The sequence below is a fragment of the Oncorhynchus keta genome, unplaced genomic scaffold (assembly GCF_023373465.1).
Source record: "Oncorhynchus keta strain PuntledgeMale-10-30-2019 unplaced genomic scaffold, Oket_V2 Un_contig_4014_pilon_pilon, whole genome shotgun sequence".
Lineage (NCBI taxonomy): Eukaryota > Metazoa > Chordata > Actinopteri > Salmoniformes > Salmonidae > Oncorhynchus > Oncorhynchus keta.
Window position 1 is genome coordinate 80001 of NW_026287559.1, and position 21359 is coordinate 101359.

General features: G+C 48.5%; 1 protein-coding gene and 1 long non-coding RNA gene across 2 annotated transcripts in view; one reads left to right on the plus strand and one right to left on the minus strand.

Moving 5' to 3' along the window:
* Window positions 1–21359, plus strand: part of LOC127924426 (CUB and sushi domain-containing protein 3-like) — a gene marked incomplete at its 5' end in the record, with an annotated part of 100439 nt that overhangs the window by 76098 nt on the left and 2982 nt on the right. Inside the window, 7 exons of the mRNA XM_052509162.1 lie at window positions 2033–2144; window positions 8649–8828; window positions 11699–11764; window positions 12686–12844; window positions 13618–13730; window positions 20628–20715; window positions 21172–21310. Of these exons, the coding sequence (XP_052365122.1) occupies window positions 2033–2144; window positions 8649–8828; window positions 11699–11764; window positions 12686–12844; window positions 13618–13730; window positions 20628–20715; window positions 21172–21310 (857 nt within the window). The remainder of the gene's footprint in view (window positions 1–2032; window positions 2145–8648; window positions 8829–11698; window positions 11765–12685; window positions 12845–13617; window positions 13731–20627; window positions 20716–21171; window positions 21311–21359) is intronic.
* Window positions 14869–16270, minus strand: LOC127924427 (uncharacterized). Its single transcript, XR_008117894.1, has 3 exons — window positions 15988–16270; window positions 15561–15626; window positions 14869–15365 (listed from the first exon to the last, which is right to left on the minus strand). It is a non-coding gene; the product is annotated as an uncharacterized LOC127924427 (long non-coding RNA).

Below are 21359 nucleotides of genomic sequence, written 5' to 3' on the forward strand. Positions count from 1 at the left end.
TAATGTCTGTCTGTCTCTCTGAACCAGGTGGGCAGTAAGGTGGAGTTTGGTAATGTCTGTCTGTCTGTCTCTCTGAACCAGGTGGGCAGTAAGGTGGAGTTTAGTAATGTCTGTCTGTCTCTCTGAACCAGGTGGGCAGTAAGGTGGAGTTTGGTAATGTCTGTCTGTCTGTCTCTCTGAACCAGGTCGGCAGTAAGGTGGAGTTTAGTAATGTCTGTCTGTCTCTCTGAACCAGGTGGGCAGTAAGGTGGAGTTTAGTAATGTCTGTCTGTCTCTCTGAACCAGGTGGACAGTAAGGTGGAGTTTAGTAATGTCTGTCTGTCTCTCTGAACCAGGTGGACAGTAAGGTGGAGTTTAGTAATGTCTGTCTGTCTCTCTGAACCAGGTGGACAGTAAGGTGGAGTTTAGTAATGTCTGTCTGTCTCTCTGAACCAGGTGGACAGTAAGGTGGAGTTTAGTAATGTCTGTCTGTCTCTCTGAACCAGGTGGGCAGTAAGGTGGAGTTTAGTAATGTCTGTCTGTCTCTCTGAACCAGGTGGGCAGTAAGGTGGAGTTTAGTAATGTCTGTCTGTCTCTCTGAACCAGGTGGGCAGTAAGGTGGAGTTTAGTAATGTCTGTCTGTCTCTCTGAACCAGGTGGACAGTAAGGTGGAGTTTAGTAATGTCTGTCTGTCTCTCTGAACCAGGTGGGCAGTAAGGTGGAGTTTAGTAATGTCTGTCTGTCTCTCTGAACCAGGTGGGCAGTAAGGTGGAGTTTAGTAATGTCTGTCTGTCTCTCTGAACCAGGTGGGCAGTAAGGTGGAGTTTAGTAATGTCTGTCTGTCTCTCTGAACCAGGTGGACAGTAAGGTGGAGTTTAGTAATGTCTGTCTGTCTCTCTGAACCAGGTGGACAGTAAGGTGGAGTTTAGTAATGTCTGTCTGTCTCTCTGAACCAGGTGGGCAGTAAGGTGGAGTTTAGTAATGTCTGTCTGTCTCTCTGAACCAGGTGGGCAGTAAGGTGGAGTTTAGTAATGTCTGTCTGTCTCTCTGAACCAGGTGGGCAGTAAGGTGGAGTTTAGTAATGTCTGTCTGTCTCTCTGAACCAGGTGGACAGTAAGGTGGAGTTTAGTAATGTCTGTCTGTCTCTCTGAACCAGGTGGGCAGTAAGGAGTTTAGTAATGTCTGTCTGTCTCTCTGAACCAGGTGGACAGTAAGGTGGAGTTTAGTAATGTCTGTCTGTCTCTCTGAACCAGGTGGGCAGTAAGGTGGAGTTTAGTAATGTCTGTCTGTCTCTCTGAACCAGGTGGGCAGTAAGGTGGAGTTTAGTAATGTCTGTCTGTCTCTCTGAACCAGGTGGGCAGTAAGGTGGAGTTTAGTAATGTCTGTCTGTCTCTCTGAACCAGGTGGGCAGTAAGGTGGAGTTTAGTAATGTCTGTCTGTCTCTCTGAACCAGGTGGGCAGTAAGGTGGAGTTTAGTAATGTCTGTCTGTCTCTCTGAACCAGGTGGACAGTAAGGTGGAGTTTAGTAATGTCTGTCTGTCTCTCTGAACCAGGTGGGCAGTAAGGTGGAGTTTAGTAATGTCTGTCTGTCTCTCTGAACCAGGTGGGCAGTAAGGTGGAGTTTAGTAATGTCTGTCTGTCTCTCTGAACCAGGTGGGCAGTAAGGTGGAGTTTAGTAATGTCTGTCTGTCTCTCTGAACCAGGTGGGCAGTAAGGTGGAGTTTAGTAATGTCTGTCTGTCTCTCTGAACCAGGTGGGCAGTAAGGTGGAGTTTAGTAATGTCTGTCTGTCTCTCTGAACCAGGTGGGCAGTAAGGTGGAGTTTAGTAATGTCTGTCTGTCTCTCTGAACCAGGTGGGCAGTAAGGTGGAGTTTAGTAATGTCTGTCTGTCTCTCTGAACCAGGTGGACAGTAAGGTGGAGTTTAGTAATGTCTGTCTGTCTCTCTGAACCAGGTGGACAGTAAGGTGGAGTTTAGTAATGTCTGTCTGTCTCTCTGAACCAGGTGGACAGTAAGGTGGAGTTTAGTAATGTCTGTCTGTCTCTCTGAACCAGGTGGGCAGTAAGGTGGAGTTCCAGTGCCAGCAGGGCCACCTACTCCAGGGTTCCACCACCCGACTCTGCCTGTCTGACCTCACCTGGAGCGGATCTCAACCAACATGCATCCGTGAGCTCTCCTTATCTCTTCCTCTGTCATCTTCCTCTCCTGACCTCTTCTTCAGTCCCCTCTCCTCTTCCTCAGTCCGCTCTCCTCTCTCCCTCTCCTATTCCTCAGTTCCCCTACTCTCTCCTCTTCCTATCCCCTCTCCTCTCTCCCCTCTCCTATTCCTCAACCCCCTCCTCTCTCCTCTCTCTGCTCTTCCCTCTCTTTGCTCTTTCCTCTCTCTTCTCTCGTCTTCCTCAGTCCTCTCTCTGCTCTCACAACCTCTCCTCTTCCTCAGTCCTCTATCCTCTAATCCTCTCTCCTCTTCCTGGCCAGTCCTCTATCCCTCTCTCCTCTCTTCTCCGTCCTCCCTTTCCATGAATCTCCTGCTCCACTCTGCAATCAACACCATGCCATTATGAGTGTGTCTGCCAGTGAAGTGTTGTTGACATGATTACTGATATGTAGTGTAGCCTGAAGTGTGTAGAATGTTGCCGGGCCAATCGCTGTCAGTTTCCCTATGAAGTGTGTAGAATGTTGCCTGGCCAATCGCTGTCAGTTTCCCTATGAAGTGTGTAGAATGTTGCCTGGCCAATCGCTATCAGTTTCCCTATGAAGTGTGTAGAATGTTGCCTGGCCAATCGCTGTCAGTTTCCCCATGAAGTGTGTAGAATGTTGCCTGGCCAATCGCTGTCAGTTTCCCTATGAAGTGTGTAGAATGTTGCCTGGCCAATCGCTGTCAGTTTCCCTGTGAAGTGTGTAGAATGTTGCCTGGCCAATCGCTATCAGTTTCCTATGAAGTGTGTAGAATGTTGCCTGGCCAATCGCTGTCAGTTTCCTGTGAAGTGTGTAGAATGTTGCCTGGCCAATCGCTGTCAGTTTCCCCATGAAGCCAGAATGTTGCCTGGCCAATCGCTGTCAGTTTCCCTATGAAGTGTGTAGAATGTTGCCTGGCCAATCGCTGTCAGTTTCCCTATGAAGTGTGTAGAATGTTGCCTGGCCAATCGCTATCAGTTTCCCCATGAAGTGTGTAGAATGTTGCCTGATGCCAATCGCTGTCAGTTTCCCTATGAAGTGTGTAGAATGTTGCCCCAAGACAATCAGTTTCCCCATGAAGTGTGTGATGTTGCCTGGCCAATCAACATCAGTTTCCCCATGAAGTGTGTAGAATGTTGCCTGGCCAATCGCTGTCAGTTTCCCTATGAAGTGTGTAGAATGTTGCCTGGCCAATCGCTATCAGTTTCCTATGAAGTGTGTAGAATGTTGCCTGGCCAATCGCTGTCAGTTTCCCTATGAAGTGTGTAGAATGTTGCCTGGCCAATCGCTATCAGTTTCCCCATGAAGTGGTAGAATGTTGCCTGGCCTCGCTGTCAGTTTCCCTATGAAGTGTGTAGAATGTTGCCTGTCCCAGTCTGCTATCAGTTTCCCCTGAAGTCCTGTAGAATGTTGCCTGTCCTCGCTGTCAGTTGCTCCTATGAAGTGTCTAGAATGTTGTCTGGCCAATGCTGTCAGTTTCCTATGAAGTGTGTAGAATGTTGCCTGGCCTCGCTGTCCAGTTTCCCTGTCCTGTCTGGTAGAATGTTGCCGGGCCAATCCTGTCCAGTTTCCCTATGAAGTGTGTAGAATGTTGCCTGGCCAATCCTGTCAGTTTCCTATGAAGTGTGTAGAATGTTGCCTGGCCAATCGCTATCAGTTTCCCTATGAAGTGTGTAGAATGTTGCCTGGCCAATCGCTGGTCAGTTTCCCTATGAAGTCCTGTAGAATGTTCCGGGCCAATCCTGTCAGTTTCCCTATGAAGTGTGTAGAATGTTGCCTGTCAATCCTGTCAGTTTCCCTGTGAAGTGTGTAGAATGTTGCCTGGCCTGCTGTCAGTTTCCCTATGAAGTGTGTAGAATGTTGCCTGGCCAATCGCTGTCAGTTTCCTGAAGTGTGTAGAATGTTGCCTGGCCAATCGCTGTCAGTTTCCCTGTGAAGTGTGTAGAATGTTGCCTGGCCAATCGCTGTCAGTTTCCCTATGAAGTCCTGTAGAATGTTGCCTGGCCAATCGCTGTCAGTTTGAAGCCAGAGGGGCTTTTCCTCTGGGACACGCCACATCACACGACTGATGTATTCAACATTAGTATTTTAAGAGTGATAAGTGCCTGCTATTTACACTGATTCATCCGACATTAAAAGGAAACATTACTACTGTACACATTTGCATAGGATTATGATTTATTGCTGATGAAAATGATATTTCATAATCACTATTATCATAACTACTCCCCTAGACAAAATTCCCATTGGAATTACCCTTTGATGGGAAAAATGCTTCGTTAGCTAATACAACATCTGTATCCTCCAGGCGTACCCCAATGGTGTGTCTGTGTGGTTATTTATGTACAGTATCTCAGTGGTCTGTCTGATCTGTCTACTGCACTGCCATGTGGTGTGGTCCTGTCCTGTCGGCTCCTGTCCTGTCTGGTCCTGTGTGCTCCTGTCCTGTCTGGTCCTGTCCTGTCTGGTCCTGTGTGCTCCTGTCCTGTCTGCTCCTGTCCTGTCTGCTCCTGTCTGATCCTGTCCTGTCTGGTCCTGTGTGCTCCTGTCCTCTGGTCCTGTCTGATCCTGTCCTGTCTGGTCCTGTGTGCTCCTGTCCTGTCTGGTCCTGTCCTGTCTGGTCCTGTGTGCTCCTGTCCTGTCTGCTCCTGTCCTGTCTGGTCCTGTGTGCTCCTGTCCTGTCTGCTCCTGTCCTGTCTGGTCCTGTCTGGTCCTGTCCTGTCTGGTCCTGTGTGCTCCTGTCCTGTCTGGTCCTGTCCTGTCTGGTCCTGTGTGCTCCTGTCCTGTCTGCTCCTGTCCTGTCTGGTCCTGTGTGCTCCTGTCCTGTCTGCTCCTGTCCTGTCTGGTCCTGTGTGCTCCTGTCCTGTCTGCTCCTGTCCTGTCTGGTCCTGTCTGATCCTGTCCTGTCTGGTCCTGTGTGCTCCTGTCCTGTCTGGTCCTGTCCTGTCCCTCCTCCATCTTCTCTCTGTGATTGAGCAGAACGCAGCCCTCTCCTCCTCCCTCATGCCCTCCTCCATCTTCTCTCTGTGATGGAGCAGAACACAGCCCTCTCCTCCTCCCTCATGCCCTCCTCCATCTTCTCTCTGTGATTGAGCAGAACACAGCCCTCTCCTCCTCCCTCTCCTCCTCCCTCATTCCCTCCTCCATCTTCTCTCTGTGATGGAGCAGAACACAGCCCTTCCATCCTCCCTATTTCCTATTAGAGTTAATGTCACTAAATCATCATGAAGGGCCAGTTCACTGCTGTGAATTGGGTGCCATTTGGGCCCTGATCTAAAGTAGTACACTATATCGGGAATAGTGTTCTATTTGGGAGGCAACCTATCTACTGCTCTCTCAGTTGACCAACAACTTGCTTTAGGCCAAGCAGAAAAAAAATAATAATATCCACGTAATGAGTTCAGTTATTTTGTGGAATCCATCCCCATCAAAGTTGCCCATCCCTGCTGTTGACCTACAGGGCCTTGCCCATCCCTGGTGTTGACCTACAGGGCCTTGCCCATCCCTGGTGTTGACCTACAGGGCCTTGCCCATCCCTGGTGTTGACCTACAGCGCCTTGCCCATCCCTGGTGTTGACCTACAGCGCCTTGCCCATCCCTGGTGTTGACCTACAGGGCCTTGCCCATCCCTGGTGTTGACCTACAGGGCCTTGCCCATCCCTGGTGTTGACCTACAGGGCCTTGCCCATCCCTGGTGTTGACCTACAGCGCCTTGCCCATCCCTGGTGTTGACCTACAGCGCCTTGCCCATCCCTGGTGTTGACCTACAGCGCCTTGCCCATCCCTGGTGTTGACCTACAGGGCCTTGCCCATCCCTGGTGTTGACCTACAGCGCCTTGCCCATCCCTGGTGTTGACCTACAGGGCCTTGCCCATCCCTGGTGTTGACCTACAGCGCCTTGCCCATCCCTGGTGTTGACCTACAGCGCCTTGCCCATCCCTGGTGTTGACCTACAGGGCCTTGCCCATCCCTGGTGTTGACCTACAGGGCCTTGCCCATCCCTGGTGTTGACCTACAGGGCCTTGCCCATCCCTGGTGTTGACCTACAGGGCCTTGCCCATCCCTGGTGTTGACCTACAGGGCCTTGCCCATCCCTGGTGTTGACCTACAGGGCCTTGCCCATCCCTGGTGTTGACCTACAGGGCCTTGCCCATCCCTGGTGTTGACCTACAGGGCCTTGCCCATCCCTGCTGTTGACCTACAGGGCCTTGCCCATCCCTGGTGTTGACCTACAGCACCTTGCCCATCCCTGCTGTTGACCTACAGGGCCTTGCCCATCCCTGGTGTTGACCTACAGGGCCTTGCCCATCCCTGGTGTTGACCTACAGGGCCTTGCCCATCCCTGGTGTTGACCTACAGGGCCTTGCCCATCCCTGGTGTTGACCTACAGGGCCTTGCCCATCCCTGCTGTTGACCTACAGCGCCTTGCCCATCCCTGGTGTTGACCTACAGGGCCTTGCCCATCCCTGGTGTTGACCTACAGAGCCTTGCCCATCCCTGGTGTTGACCTACAGGGCCTTGCCCATCCCTGGTGTTGACCTACAGGGCCTTGCCCATCCCTGGTGTTGACCTACAGCGGCTTGCAAAAGTGTTCATCCCCCTTGGTGTTTTTACTATTTTGTTGCAATTCAACCTGTAATTTAAATAGATGTTTTATTTGGATTTCATGTAATGGACATACACAAAATTGGTGAGGTGAACTAGAAAAAATAACCTGTTTTAAAAAATTAAAAATATTTTTAAAAAACGGAAAATTGGTGTGTTCATATGTATTCACCCCCTTTACTTAGAAGCCCCTAAACAAGATCTGGTGCAACCAATTACCTTCAGAAGTCACATAGTTAGTTAAATAAAGTCCACCTGTGTGCAATCTAAGTGTCACATGACAGTAAATATACACCTGTTCTGAAAGGCCCAAGAGTCTGCAACACCACTAAGCAAGGGGCACCACCAAGCAAACGGCACCATGAAGACCAAGGAGCTCTCCAAACAGGTCAGGGACAAAGTAGTGGAGAAGTACAGACCACGGTTGGGTTATGAAAAAATATCTGAAACTTTGAACATCCCCACAGCGCACCGTTAAATCCATTATTTAAAAAAAAATGGAAAGATTGTGTCATCACAACAAACCTGCCAAAGAGAGGGCCACCTACCAAAGAGAGGGCCACCTACCAAAGAGAGGGCCACCTACCAAAGAGAGGGCCACCTACCAAAGAGAGGGCCACCTACCAAAGAGAGGGCCACCTGCCAAAGAGAGGGCCACCTACCAAAGAGAGGGCCACCTACCAAAGAGAGGGCCACCTACCAAAGAGAGGGCCACCTACCAAAGAGAGGGCCACCTACCAAAGAGAGGGCCACCTACCAAAGAGAGGGCCACCTGCCAAAGAGAGGGCCACCTACCAAAGAGAGGGCCACCTACCAAAGAGAGGGCCACCTACCAAAGAGAGGGCCACCTACCAAAGAGAGGGCCACCTACCAAAGAGCACGGAGCAGGCAAAGATGGCATTAATCAGAGAGGCACCAAAGAGATCAAAGATAATACTGAAGGAGCTGCAAAGCTCCACAGCGGAGATTGGAATATCTGTCCATAGGATAAAAAAATAAGCTTAAAGAAGAAAATAAGAAAACACGTTTGGTGTTTCGCCAAAAGGCATGTGGGAGACTCCCCAGACATATGGAAAGAAGGTACTCTGGTCAGATGAGACTAAAATGTAGCTTTTTGGCCATCAAGGAAAATGCCATTTCTGGTGCAAACCCGTGTTGGGTTTGCACCTCTCATCTCCCCGAGAACACCATCCCCACAGTGAAGCATGGTGGTGGCAGCATCATGTTGTGGGGATGTTTTTCATCGGCAGGAACTGGGAAACTGGTCAGAATTGAAGGAATGATGGATGGCGCTAAATACAGGGAAATTATTGAGGGAAACCTGTTTCAGTCTTTCAGCGATTTGAGACTGGGATGGAGGTTCACCTTCCAGCAGGACAATGACCCTAAGCATACTGCTAAAGCAACACTCAAATGGTTTAAGGGGAAACATTTAAATGTCTTGTAATGGTCTTGTCAAAGCTCAGACCTCAATCCAATTGAGAATCTGTGGTATGACTTAAAGTGTACACCAGTGGAACCCATCCAACTTGATGGAGCTGAAACAGTTTTGCCTTGAAGAATGGGCAAAGATCCCAGTGAATAGATGTGCCAAACTTATAGAGACATACCCCAAGAGACTTGCAGCTGTAATTGCTGCACAAGGTGTTTCTACAAAGTATTGACTTTGAGGGGGTGAATAATTATACACATTCAAGTTTTCTGTTTTCTAGTGTTATTTCTTGGTCCCCCCCCCCCCAAAAAAAAATATATATATATTTCCAGGTTGTAAGGCAACAAAATAGGGAAAATTCCAAGGGGAGTAAATACTTTCACAAGCCTCTGTAATATGTTTCCCTGTTCACGTCCCTGATTAACTCTGTGTGTGTGTGTGTGTTCTCTCTGCAGCCCATTCGTGTAAGCAGCCCAAGTCCCCTCCCAATGCAGACGTGGTTGGGATGGAGCTGGCTCCGTATGGCTACACCCTGCTCTACTCCTGCCAGCCTGGCTTCATCCTGTCTGGGGGGTCAGAACACAGGGTCTGCAGGTCTGATGGAAGCTGGACCGGTAAGGTCCCCATCTGCAGAGGTAGGGAAATGAAGTCTATCTGGTTTTATACTATGATATTGATATATGTTTCCAACACTACTTGACAGATACAATGCCAGTGATGAGAACAAACAATAGATATCTAAATGTGACAAGTAAGTATAGAAGTAGTGTAGAAAGCTGGTTATGACTGGGACAGAAGTACTGTAGAAAGCTGGTTATGGCTGGACAGAAGTACTGTAGAAAGCTGGTTATGGCTGGACAGAAGTACTGTAGAAAGCTGGTTATGGCTGGAACAGAAGTACTGTAGAAAGCTGGTTATGGCTGGACAGAAGTACTGTAGAAAGCTGGTTATGGCTGGACAGAAGTACTGTAGAAAGCTGGTTATGGTTGGAACAGAAGTACTGTAGAAAGCTGGTTATGTCTGGACAGAAGTACTGTAGAAAGCTGGTTATGGCTGGAACAGAAGTACTGTAGAAAGCTGGTTATGGCTGGAACAGAAGTACTGTAGAAAGCTGGTTATGGTTGGAACAGAAGTACTGTAGAAAGCTGGTTATGGCTGGAACAGAAGTACTGTAGAAAGCTGGTTATGGCTGGAACAGAAGTACTGTAGAAAGCTGGTTATGGCTGGAACAGAAGTACTGTAGAAAGCTGGTTATGGCTGGAACAGAAGTACTGTAGAAAGCTGGTTATGGCTGGAACAGAAGTACTGTAGAAAGCTGGTTATGGTTGGAACAGAAGTACTGTAGAAAGCTGGTTATGGTTGGAACAGAAGTACTGTAGAAAGCTGGTTATGGTTGGAACAGAAGTACTGTAGAAAGCTGGTTATGGTTGGAACAGAAGTACTGTAGAAAGCTGGTTATGGCTGGACAGAAGTACTGTAGAAAGCTGGTTATGTCTGGAACAGAAGTACTGTAGAAAGCTGGTTATGACTGGAACAGAAGTACTGTAGAAAGCTGGTTATGACTGGACAGAAGTACTGTAGAAAGCTGGTTATGGCTGGAACAGAAGTACTGTAGAAAGCTGGTTATGGCTGGACAGAAGTACTGTAGAAAGCTGGTTATGGCTGGACAGAAGTACTGTAGAAAGCTGGTTATGGTTGGAACAGAAGTACTGTAGAAAGCTGGTTATGGCTGGACAGAAGTACTGTAGAAAGCTGGTTATGGCTGGAACAGAAGTACTGTAGAAAGCTGGTTATGACTGGGCAGAAGTACTGTAGAAAGCTGGTTATGGCTGGACAGAAGTACTGTAGAAAGCTGGTTATGGCTGGGACAGAAGTACTGTAGAAAGCTGGTTATGGCTGGAACAGAAGTACTGTAGAAAGCTGGTTATGGCTGGAACAGAAGTACTGTAGAAAGCTGGTTATGGCTGGAACAGAAGTACTGTAGAAAGCTGGTTATGGCTGGAACAGAAGTACTGTAGAAAGCTGGTTATGGCTGGACAGAAGTACTGTAGAAAGCTGGTTATGGCTGGAACAGAAGTACTGTAGAAAGCTGGTTATGGCTGGAACAGAAGTACTGTAGAAAGCTGGTTATGGCTGGACAGAAGTACTGTAACTTCAAGGTCATGGTTATAGCAGAACTGAGTGTCCAAAAACACAATGTGAAAGCTCACGCAACTTTTAAAAAGACTGGCGGTTCATCGTTTCCTTTCCAAGTGGGTGGTTTTTACATTCTGTTGTTTTTGATACTCAGTTGTTACTTCCTGCCATAAACAGCACCTGGAAAGAATCTCTTCCTGCCATAAACAGCACCTGAAAGAATCTCTTCCTGCCATAAACAGCACCTGGAAAGAATCTCTTCCTGCCATAAACAGCACCTGGAAAGAATCTCTTCCTGCCATAAACAGCACCTGGAAAGAATCTCTTCCTGCCATAAACAGCACCTGGAAGAATCTCTTCCTGCCATAAACAGCACCTGGAAAGAATCTCTTCCTGCCATAAACAGCACCTGGAAGAATCTCTTCCTGCCATAAACAGCACCTGGAAGAATCTCTTCCTGCCATAAACAGCACCTGGAAAGAATCTCTTCCTGCCATAAACAGCACCTGGAAGAATCTCTTCCTGCCATAAACAGCACCTGGAAGAATCTCTTCCTGCCATAAACAGCACCTGGAAAGAATCTCTTCCTGCCATAAACAGCACCTGGAAGAATCTCTTCCTGCCATAAACAGCACCTGGAAAGAATCTCTTCCTGCCATAAACAGCACCTGGAAGAATCTCTTCCTGCCATAAACAGCACCTGGAAAGAATCTCTTCCTGCCATAAACAGCACCTGGAAAGAATCTCTTCCTGCCATAAACAGCACCTGGAAAGAATCTCTTCCTGCCATAAACAGCACCTGGGAAGGATCTCTTCCTGCCATAAACAGCACCTGGAAGGATCTCTTCCTGCCATAAACAGCACCTGGGAAGGATCTCTTCCTGCCATAAACAGCACCTGGAAGAATCTCTTCCTGCCATAAACAGCACCTGGGAAGGATCTCTTCCTGCCATAAACAGCACCTGGAAGAAGCGTCTACATATTTTCCGCGGTGCCGTTGTATCTCAGTAACTGTCATGTTGTGTTGCGTTAGCAACTCTATTCTCTGAGAGCTGATGTAAAATGTGCACCCACACACACACACATACACACACACACACACACACACACACACACACACACACACACACACACACACACACACACACACACACACACACACACACACACACACACACACACACACACACACACACACACACACACACAGTATGTGTCTTCCTTGCAGGCTCTGCAACATTAAGTAGAGGTACTGTGTTAGCAACACAGTCATGAAAGTGTTTATTTTTGATAACATCCCGAGGGCGTTTCTGCTGTGCTCTGAAACAGCGCCGATTTGTGAGATACATAATTCTATGTTTCTTTCCAGTGGGCTCCAAACAGACGGAGAAACCTACCGTAACCTTACATGGAACGCCAAGCCCCAACATACACGGTAAGAAGAATACAGTAACTTTACATGATAAGAAGAATACAGTACATTTACATGATAAGAAGAATACAGTAAATGTACATGGTAAGAAGAATACAGTAACTTTACATGATAAGAAGAATACAGTAACTTTACATAATAAGAAGAATACAGTACATTTACATGATAAGAAGAATACAGTAAATGTACATGGTAAGAAGAATACAGTAACTTTACATGATAAGAAGAATACAGTAAATGTACATGGTAAGAAGAATACAGTAATTTTACATGATAAGAAGAATACAGTAACTTTACATGATAAGAATACAGTAACTTTACATGATAAGAAGAATACAGTAAATGTACATGGTAAGAAGAACACAGTAACTTTACATGATAAGAAGAATACAGTAAATGTACATGGTAAGAAGAATACAGTAACTTTACATGATAAGAATACAGTAACTTTACATGATAAGAAGAATACAGTAAATGTACATGGTAAGAAGAATACAGTAACTTTACATGATAAGAAGAATACAGTAAATTTACATGATAAGAAGAATACAGTAACTTTACATGATAAGAAGAATACAGTAAATGTACATGATAAGAAGAATACAGTACATTTACATGATAAGAAGAATACAGTAACTTTACATGATAAGAATACAGTACATTTACATGATAAGAAGAATACAGTAAATTTACATGATAAGAAGAATACAGTAAATTTACAAAGGGGATTGTTCCATAGCCACTTATGGTAGTTATCCATACTGAGTGGATAAAACAGGAAGAACACCTGCTCTTTCCATGACATAATAAATGGACGGTGGAAAAAAACCAACAAATGAACTAAATAAATCCTAATGTTTTATATGGCTCTACGTAATGAATGATCTGTATTTGCTAAGGTCTGTGTAACGTCCTGTATTCCAGTCCCCGATGACGTCTTCGCCCCTCATTTCATCTGGAGAGGCTCCTATGATTATAAGAGTCAGAAACATCCGATGTCTTTGACCGTCACTCGTTTTAATAGCAGCACGGGAATAGTGAACGCCACGCTAAACGACAGCAACGTGGAATTCCTGCTTTCTGGTACGTTCGTTTATCATGTCACCTTTTTCTGCTTTTAGTTGTTTGTTGTTGCTGTTGTTGTTGTTGTTGTTGTTGTTGTTGTTGTTGTTACATGCATGTTGTGGGTGTGTCTCACCGTATTCATAGGTTTACTGGCAGAAATCGAATTGGTTGAAAAGAGGTCTATTGTAATTTGTGCTGACTCCTCTCCCCCTTCCCTCTCCTCTCCTTTTCCCTTCCCTCCTCTCCTATCTCCCTCCCTTCCTTTCCCTCTCTTATCCCCTCCTCTCCTCTCCTATCTCCCTCCTTCCCTTCCCTTCCCTCTCTTATCCCCTCCCCTCCTCTCTTATCCCCGCCCCTTCCCTCTCCCCTCCAATCATCTCTCCTCTTCCCTTCCCTCTCTTATCCCCGCCCCTTCCCTCTCCCCTCCTATCATCTCTCCTCCCCTCCTATCATCTCTCCTCTCCTCTCCTCTCCTCTCGCCCCTCCCCTCCTCTCCTATCCCCTTGCCCCTCCTCTCATCTCTCCTCTCCTCATCTCTCCTCTCTCCTTCCCTCTCCCCTCCTCTCCACTCATCTCTCCCCTCCCTCCCCTCCCCTCCCGTCCCCCCCTCCCCTCCTATCCCCTTCCCTTCCCTCCTCTCCTCTCCTCTCCTCCCCTTCCCTCTCCCTCTCCTCTCCTCTCCTCTCCCTCTCTCCTCTCCTCTCCTCCTCCTCCCCTTCCCTCTCCACTCTCCTCTCCTCTCCTCTCATCTCCTCTCCTCTCCTCTCCTCTCTCCCTCTCCTCTCCTCTAGGAGTGTATAAGAATCGCGAGGCCAGGTTAATGCTCCTGCTGTACCACATGAAAGCCCTGGCCCACAGCACGTATAGCCGGGTTACCGAGGAGACCTGGGCTATGGATGGTTTTGTAAGTACCCTGGGACACACTAGAGTCAGGCTGTCGACTCTAGTATAACTGTGGAAGACCTTCACTGTGTGTTACCTTCTAACACAGGAGTCTCTGTTATCACTATGGTAACGTTTACAAAAACAATTGATTCAACAAATCTGATGTTGCAAATGGTTTTTATAGTTCAACTCTCTGTGATGTATTGAGCAGTTCGTATATTGACTATGTTTCTATGATTCAACTCTCTGTGATATATTGAGCAGTTCGTATATTGACTATGTTTATAGGATTCAACTCTCTGTGATATATTGAGCAGTTCGTATATTGAATATGTTTTTATAGTTCAACTCTCTGTGATGTATTGAGCAGTTCGTATATTGACTATGTTTATAGGATTCAACTCTCTGTGATGTATTGAGCAGTTCGTATATTGACTATGTTTCAACTCTCTGTGATGTATTGAGAAGTTCGTATATTGACTATGTTTATATGATTCAACTCTCTGTGATATATTGAGCAGTTCGTATATTGACTATGTTTATAGGATTCAACTCTCTGTGATGTATTGAGCAGTTCGTATATTGAATATGTTTAGTGCCTCTCTTGGCTTCCGTAACTTTGCTGCTTTGACTATTTTTTTATTTTATTTTATCTTTATTTAACTAGGCAAGTCAGTTAAGAACAAATTCTTATTTTTTTAGGAACAGTGGGTTAACTGGTCTAGGAACAGTGGGTTAACTGGTCTAGGAACAGTGGGTTAACTGCCTGTTCAGGGGCAGAACGACAGATTTGTACCTTGTCAGCTCGGGGATTCGAACTTGCAACCTTTTGGTTACTAGTCCAACACTCTAACCACTAGGCTACCCTGCCTCCTCTACACTCTAACCACTAGGCTGCCTGTCTCTAACCACTAGGCTACCCTGCCTCCTCTACACTCTAACCACTAGGCTGCCTGACTCTAACCACTAGGCTACCCTGCCTCCTCTACACTCTAACCACTAGGCTGCCTGTCTCTAACCACTAGGCTACCCTGCCTCCTCTACACTCTAACCACTAGGCTGCCTGTCTCTAACCACTAGGCTACCCTGCCTCCTCTACACTCTAACCACTAGGCTACCCTGCCTCCTCTACACTCTAACCACTAGGCTACCCTGCCTCCTCTACACTCTAACCACTAGGCTGCCCTGCCTCCTCTACACTCTAACCACTAGGCTACCCTGCCTCCTCTACACTCTAACCACTAGGCTGCCCTGCCTCCTCTACACTCTAACCACTAGGCTACCCTGCCTCCTCTACACTCTAACCACTAGGCTACCCTGCCTCCTCTACACTCTAACCACTAGGCTACCCTGCCTCCTCTACACTCTAACCACTAGGCTACCCTACCACCTCTACACTCTAACCACTAGGCTACCCTGCCTCCTCTACACTCTAACCACTAGGCTACCCTGCCTCCTCTACACTCTAACCACTAGGCTACCCTGCCGCCTCTACACTCTAACCACTAGGCTACCCTGCCGCCTCTACACTCTAACCACTAGGCTACCCTGCCGCCTCTACACTCTAACCACTAGGCTACCCTGCCTCCTCTACACTCTAACCACTAGGCTACCCTGCCGCCTCTACACTCTAACCACTAGGCTACCCTGCCGCCTCTACACTCTAACCACTAGGCTACCCTGCCTCCTCTACACTCTAACCACTAGGCTACCCTGCTGCCTCTACACTCTAACCACTAGGCTACCCTACCTCCTCTACACTCTAACCACTAGGCTACCTGCCTCCTCTACACTCTAACCACTAGGCTACCCTGCCGCCTCCACTCTAACCACTAGGCTACCCTGCCACCTCTACACTCTAACCACTAGGCTACCCTGCCGCCTCTACACTCTAACCACTAGGCTACCCTGCCGCCTCTACACTCTAACCACTAGGCTACCCTGCCTCCTCTACACTCTAACCACTAGGCTACCCTACCACCTCTACACTCTAACCACTAGGCTACCCTACCACCTCTACACTCTAACCACCACTAGCCTACCACCTCTACACTCTAACCACTAGGCTACCCTGCCTCCTCTACACTCTAACCACTAGGCTACCCTGCCTCCTCTACACTCTAACCACTAGGCTGCCCTGCCTCCTCTACACTCTAACCACTAGGCTACCCTGCCTCCTCTACACTCTAACCACTAGGCTACCCTGCCTCCTCTACACTCTAACCACTAGGCTACCCTGCCTCCTCTACACTCTAACCACTAGGCTACCCTACCACCTCTACACTCTAACCACTAGGCTACCCTGCCTCCTCTACACTCTAACCACTAGGCTACCCTGCCGCCTCTACACTCTAACCACTAGGCTACCCTGCCGCCTCTACACTCTAACCACTAGGCTACCCTGCCGCCTCTACACTCTAACCACTAGGCTACCCTGCCGCCTCTACACTCTAACCACTAGGCTACCCTGCCACCTCTACACTCTAACCACTAGGCTACCCTGCCGCCTCTACACTCTAACCACTAGGCTACCCTGCCGCCTCTAAACTCTAACCACTAGGCTACCCTACCTCCTCTACACTCTAACCACTAGGCTACCCTGCTGCCTCTACACTCTAACCACTAGGCTACCCTACCTCCTCTACACTCTAACCACTAGGCTACCTGCCTCCTCTACACTCTAACCACTAGGCTACCCTGCCGCCTCTACACTCTAACCACTAGGCTACCCTGCCACCTCTACACTCTAACCACTAGGCTACCCTGCCGCCTCTACACTCTAACCACTAGGCTACCCTGCCGCCTCTACACTCTAACCACTAGGCTACCCTGCCTCCTCTACACTCTAATCACTAGGCTACCCTACCACCTCTACACTCTAACCACTAGGCTACCCTACCACCTCTACACTCTAACCACTAGCCTACCACCTCTACACTCTAACCACTAGGCTACCCTGCCTCCTCTACACTCTAACCACTAGGCTACCCTGCCGCCTCTACACTCTAACCACTAGCCTACCACCTCTACACTCTAACCACTAGGCTACCCTGCCTCCTCTACACTCTAACCACTAGGCTACCCTACCACCTCTACACTCTAACCACTAGGCTACCCTACCACCTCTACACTCTAACCACTAGCCTACCACCTCTACACTCTAACCACTAGCACACCACCTCTACACTCTAACCACTAGGCTACCCTGCCTCCTCTACACTCTAACCACTAGGCTACCCTGCCGCCTCTACACTCTAACCACTAGGCTACCCTGCCTCCTCTACACTCTAACCACTAGGCTACCCTGCCACCTCTACACTCTAACCACTAGGCTACCCTGCCGCCACTACACTCTAACCACTAGGCTACCCTGCCGCCCCTCCACTCTAACCACTAGGCTACCCTGCCGCCTCTACACTCTAACCACTAGGCTACCCTGTCGCCTCTACACTCTAACCACTAGGCTACCCTGCCGCCTCTACACTCTAACCACTAGGCTACCCTGCCTCCTCTACACTCTAACCACTAGGCTACCCTACCGCCTCTACACTCTAACCACTAGGCTACCCTGCCGCCTCTACACTCTAACCACTAGGCTACCCTGCCGCCTCTACACTCTAACCACTAGGCTACCCTGCCGCCTCTACACTCTAACCACTAGGCTACCCTGCCTCCTCTACACTCTAACCACTAGGCTACCCTACCACCTCTACACTCTAACCACTAGGCTACCCTACCACCTCTACACTCTAACCACTAGCCTACCACCTCTACACTCTAACCACTAGGCTACCCTGCCTCCTCTACACTCTAACCACTAGGCTACCCTGCCGCCTCTACACTCTAACCACTAGCCTACCACCTCTACACTCTAACCACTAGGCTACCCTGCCTCCTCTACACTCTAACCACTAGGCTACCCTACCACCTCTACACTCTAACCACTAGGCTACCCTACCACCTCTACACTCTAACCACTAGCCTACCACCTCTACACTCTAACCACTAGCCTACCACCTCTACACTCTAACCACTAGGCTACCCTACCTCCTCTACACTCTAACCACTAGGCTACCCTGCCGCCTCAACACTCTAACCACTAGGCTACCCTGCCTCCTCTACACTCTAACCACTAGGCTACCCTGCCACCTCTACACTCTAACCACTAGGCTACCCTGCCTCCTCTACACTCTAACCACTAGGCTACCCTGCCGCCTCTACACTCTAACCACTAGGCTACCCTGCCGCCACTACACTCTAACCACTAGGCTACCCTGCCGCCCCTCCACTCTAACCACTAGGCTACCCTGCCGCCTCTACACTCTAACCACTAGGCTACCCTGCCGCCTCTACACTCTAACCACTAGGCTACCCTGTCGCCTCTACACTCTAACCACTAGGCTACCCTGCCGCCTCTACACTCTAACCACTAGGCTACCCTGCCTCCTCTACACTCTAACCACTAGGCTACCCTACCGCCTCTACACTCTAACCACTAGACTACCCTGAAGAACTGCCTGTCGAATTGGACTATTAACCAACTTCTCTACTGAGCTTTAAACTTTAAAGGTCAGAAACATGGTAGGACTGAACGGCAGACAGACAGACAGTAACATGGTAGGACTGAACGGCAGACAGACAGTAACATGGTAGGACTGAACGGCAGACAGACAGACAGTAACATGGTAGGACTGAACGGCAGACAGACATACAGTAACATGGTAGGACTGAACGGCAGACAGACAGACAGTAACATGGTAGGACTGAACGGCAGACAGACAGTAACATGGTAGGACTGAACGGCAGACAGACAGTAACATGGTAGGACTGAACGGCAGACAGACAGTAACATGGTAGGACTGAACGGCAGACAGACAGTAACATGGTAGGACTGACCGGCAGACAGACAGTAACATGGTAGGACTGACCGGCAGACAGACAGTAACATGGTAGGACTGACCGGCAGACAGACAGTAACATGGTAGGACTGACCGGCAGACAGTAACATGGTAGGACTGAATGGCAGACAGACAGTAACATGGTAGGACTGTATGGTAGACAGACAGTAACATGGTAGGACTGAACGGCAGACAGACAGTAACATGGTAGGACTGTACGGCAGACAGACAGTAACATGGTAGGACTGTACGGCAGACAGACAGTAACATGGTAGGACTGTACGGCAGACAGACAGTAACATGGTAGGACTGAACGACAGACAGACAGTAACATGGTAGGACTGAACGGCAGACAGACAGTAACATGGTAGGACTGTACGGCAGACAGACAGTAACATGGTAGGACTGTACGGCAGACAGACAGTAACATGGTAGTACTGAACGGCAGACAGACACTAACATGGTAGGACTGAACGGCAGACAGACAGTAACATGGAAGGACTGAACGGCAGACAGACAGTAACATGGTAGGACTGTACGGCAGACAGACAGTAACATGGTAGGACTGTACGGCAGACAGACAGTAACATGGTAGTACTGAACGGCAGACAGACAGTAACATGGTAGGACTGAACGGCAGACAGACAGTAACATGGAAGGACTGAACGGCAGACAGACAGTAACATGGAAGGACTGTATGGCAGACAGACAGTAACATGGTAGGACTGCGCGGCAGACAGACAGTAACATGGTAGGACTGCACGGCAGAAAGACAGTAACATGGTAGGACTGTGCGGCAGACAGACAGTAACATGGTAGGACAGAACGACAGACAGACAGTAACATGGTAGGACTGAACGACAGACAGACAGTAACATGGTAGGACTGAGTGGCAGACAGACAGTAACATGGTAGGACTGTGTGGCAGACAGACAGTAACATGGTAGGACTGTGTGGCAGACAGACAGAAACATGGTAGGACTGAGTGTCAGACAGACAGTAACATGGTAGGACTGTACGGCAGACAGACAGTAACATGGTAGGACTGAATGGCAGACAGACAGACAGTAACATGGTAGTACTGTGTGGCAGACAGACAGTAACATGGTAGGACTGAGTGGCAGACAGACAGTAACATGGTAGGACTGACCGGCAGACAGACAGTAACATGGTAGGACTGAACGGCAGAAAGACAGTAACATGGTAGGACTGAATGGCAGACAGACAGTAACATGGTAGGACTGAATGGCAGACAGACAGTAACATGGTAGGACTGAACGACAGACAGACAGTAACATAGTAGGACTGAATGGCAGACAGACAGTAACATGGTAGGACTGAACGGCAGACAGACAGTAACATGGTAGGACTGAGTGGCAGACAGACAGTAACATGGTAGGACTGAACGGCAGAAAGACAGTAACATGGTAGGACTGAACGACAGACAGACAGTAACATGGTAGGACTGAACGACAGACAGACAGACAGTAACATGGTAGGACTGTACGGCAGACAGACAGTAACATGGTAGGACTGAACGGCAGACAGACAGTAGCATGGTAGGACTGAACGGCAGACAGACAGTAACATGGTAGGACTGAACGGCAGACAGACAGTAGCATGGTAGGACTGAACGGCAGACAGACAGTAACATGGTAGGACTGTACGGCAGACAGACAGTAACATGGTAGGACTGAACGGCAGACAGACAGTAACATGGTAGGACTGTACGGCAGACAGACAGTAACATGGTAGGACTGAATGGCAGACAGACAGTAACATGGTAGGACTGAATGGCAGACAGACAGTAACATGGTAGGACTGAATGGCAGACAGACAGTAACATGGTAGGACTGAATGGCAGACAGACAGTAACATGGTAGGACTGAACGGCAGACAGACCGCTTATAAGGAGTTATTGACAGAAGACATCAGTAACTCAGTCATTTCAACGAGATGGGTTTTACATGTCTGAACAAAGTAGAAGTTCACTGTTTTTCTTTTATCTCCTGTGAAAGGTCTCAGCTGAACCTGACGGGGGCAGTTATGTATTCCAAGGCTTCATACAGGGGAAAGACTATGGACAGTTCGGGCTGCAGAGACTAGGTAGGTAGGATTTAGAACTACTCAATCTTATCACAACAATTACACATTTGACAATTGTAACCACCAACATTGTGTCGTCCTCCTCTTCCTGTTCGTCCTCCTCCTCCTCCTCTTCCAATTCATCTTACTCTTCCTCCCCATCTTCCTGTTCCTCCTCCTCCTCTTCCAATCCTTCTTCCTCCTCTTCTTCCTCCTCTTCCTTTTCTTCCTCTTTTTCCTCCTCTTCCTCTTCCTCATCTTTCTCCGTTCTCCTCCTCTTCCTCCTCCTCCTCCACTTCCTCCTCTTCTTCTTCCTCCTCCTCCCCTCCTCCTCCTCTTCCTCTTCTTCCTCCTCCTCTTCTTCTTCCTCCTATTCATCTTCTTCCTCCTCTTCCTCTTCCTCCTCTTCCACTTCTTCCTCTTCTTCCTCCTCTTCCTCCTCTTCTTCCTCCTGCTCCTGGATTGTTCCCCATGTAGGTATGAAGGTGAGAGAGATCAACATCACCACTGCAGGTCCTCCTCATGTCTCCAACAGCAGCTCTATGGTCATAGCCATCCTGGTACCTTTCTTTGGCCTCGTGTTGGCAGGCCTGGGATTCTATCTCTACAAACAACGGTACGTAGCTTCGGCAACAGTACGTAGCTTCGGCAACGGTACATAGCTA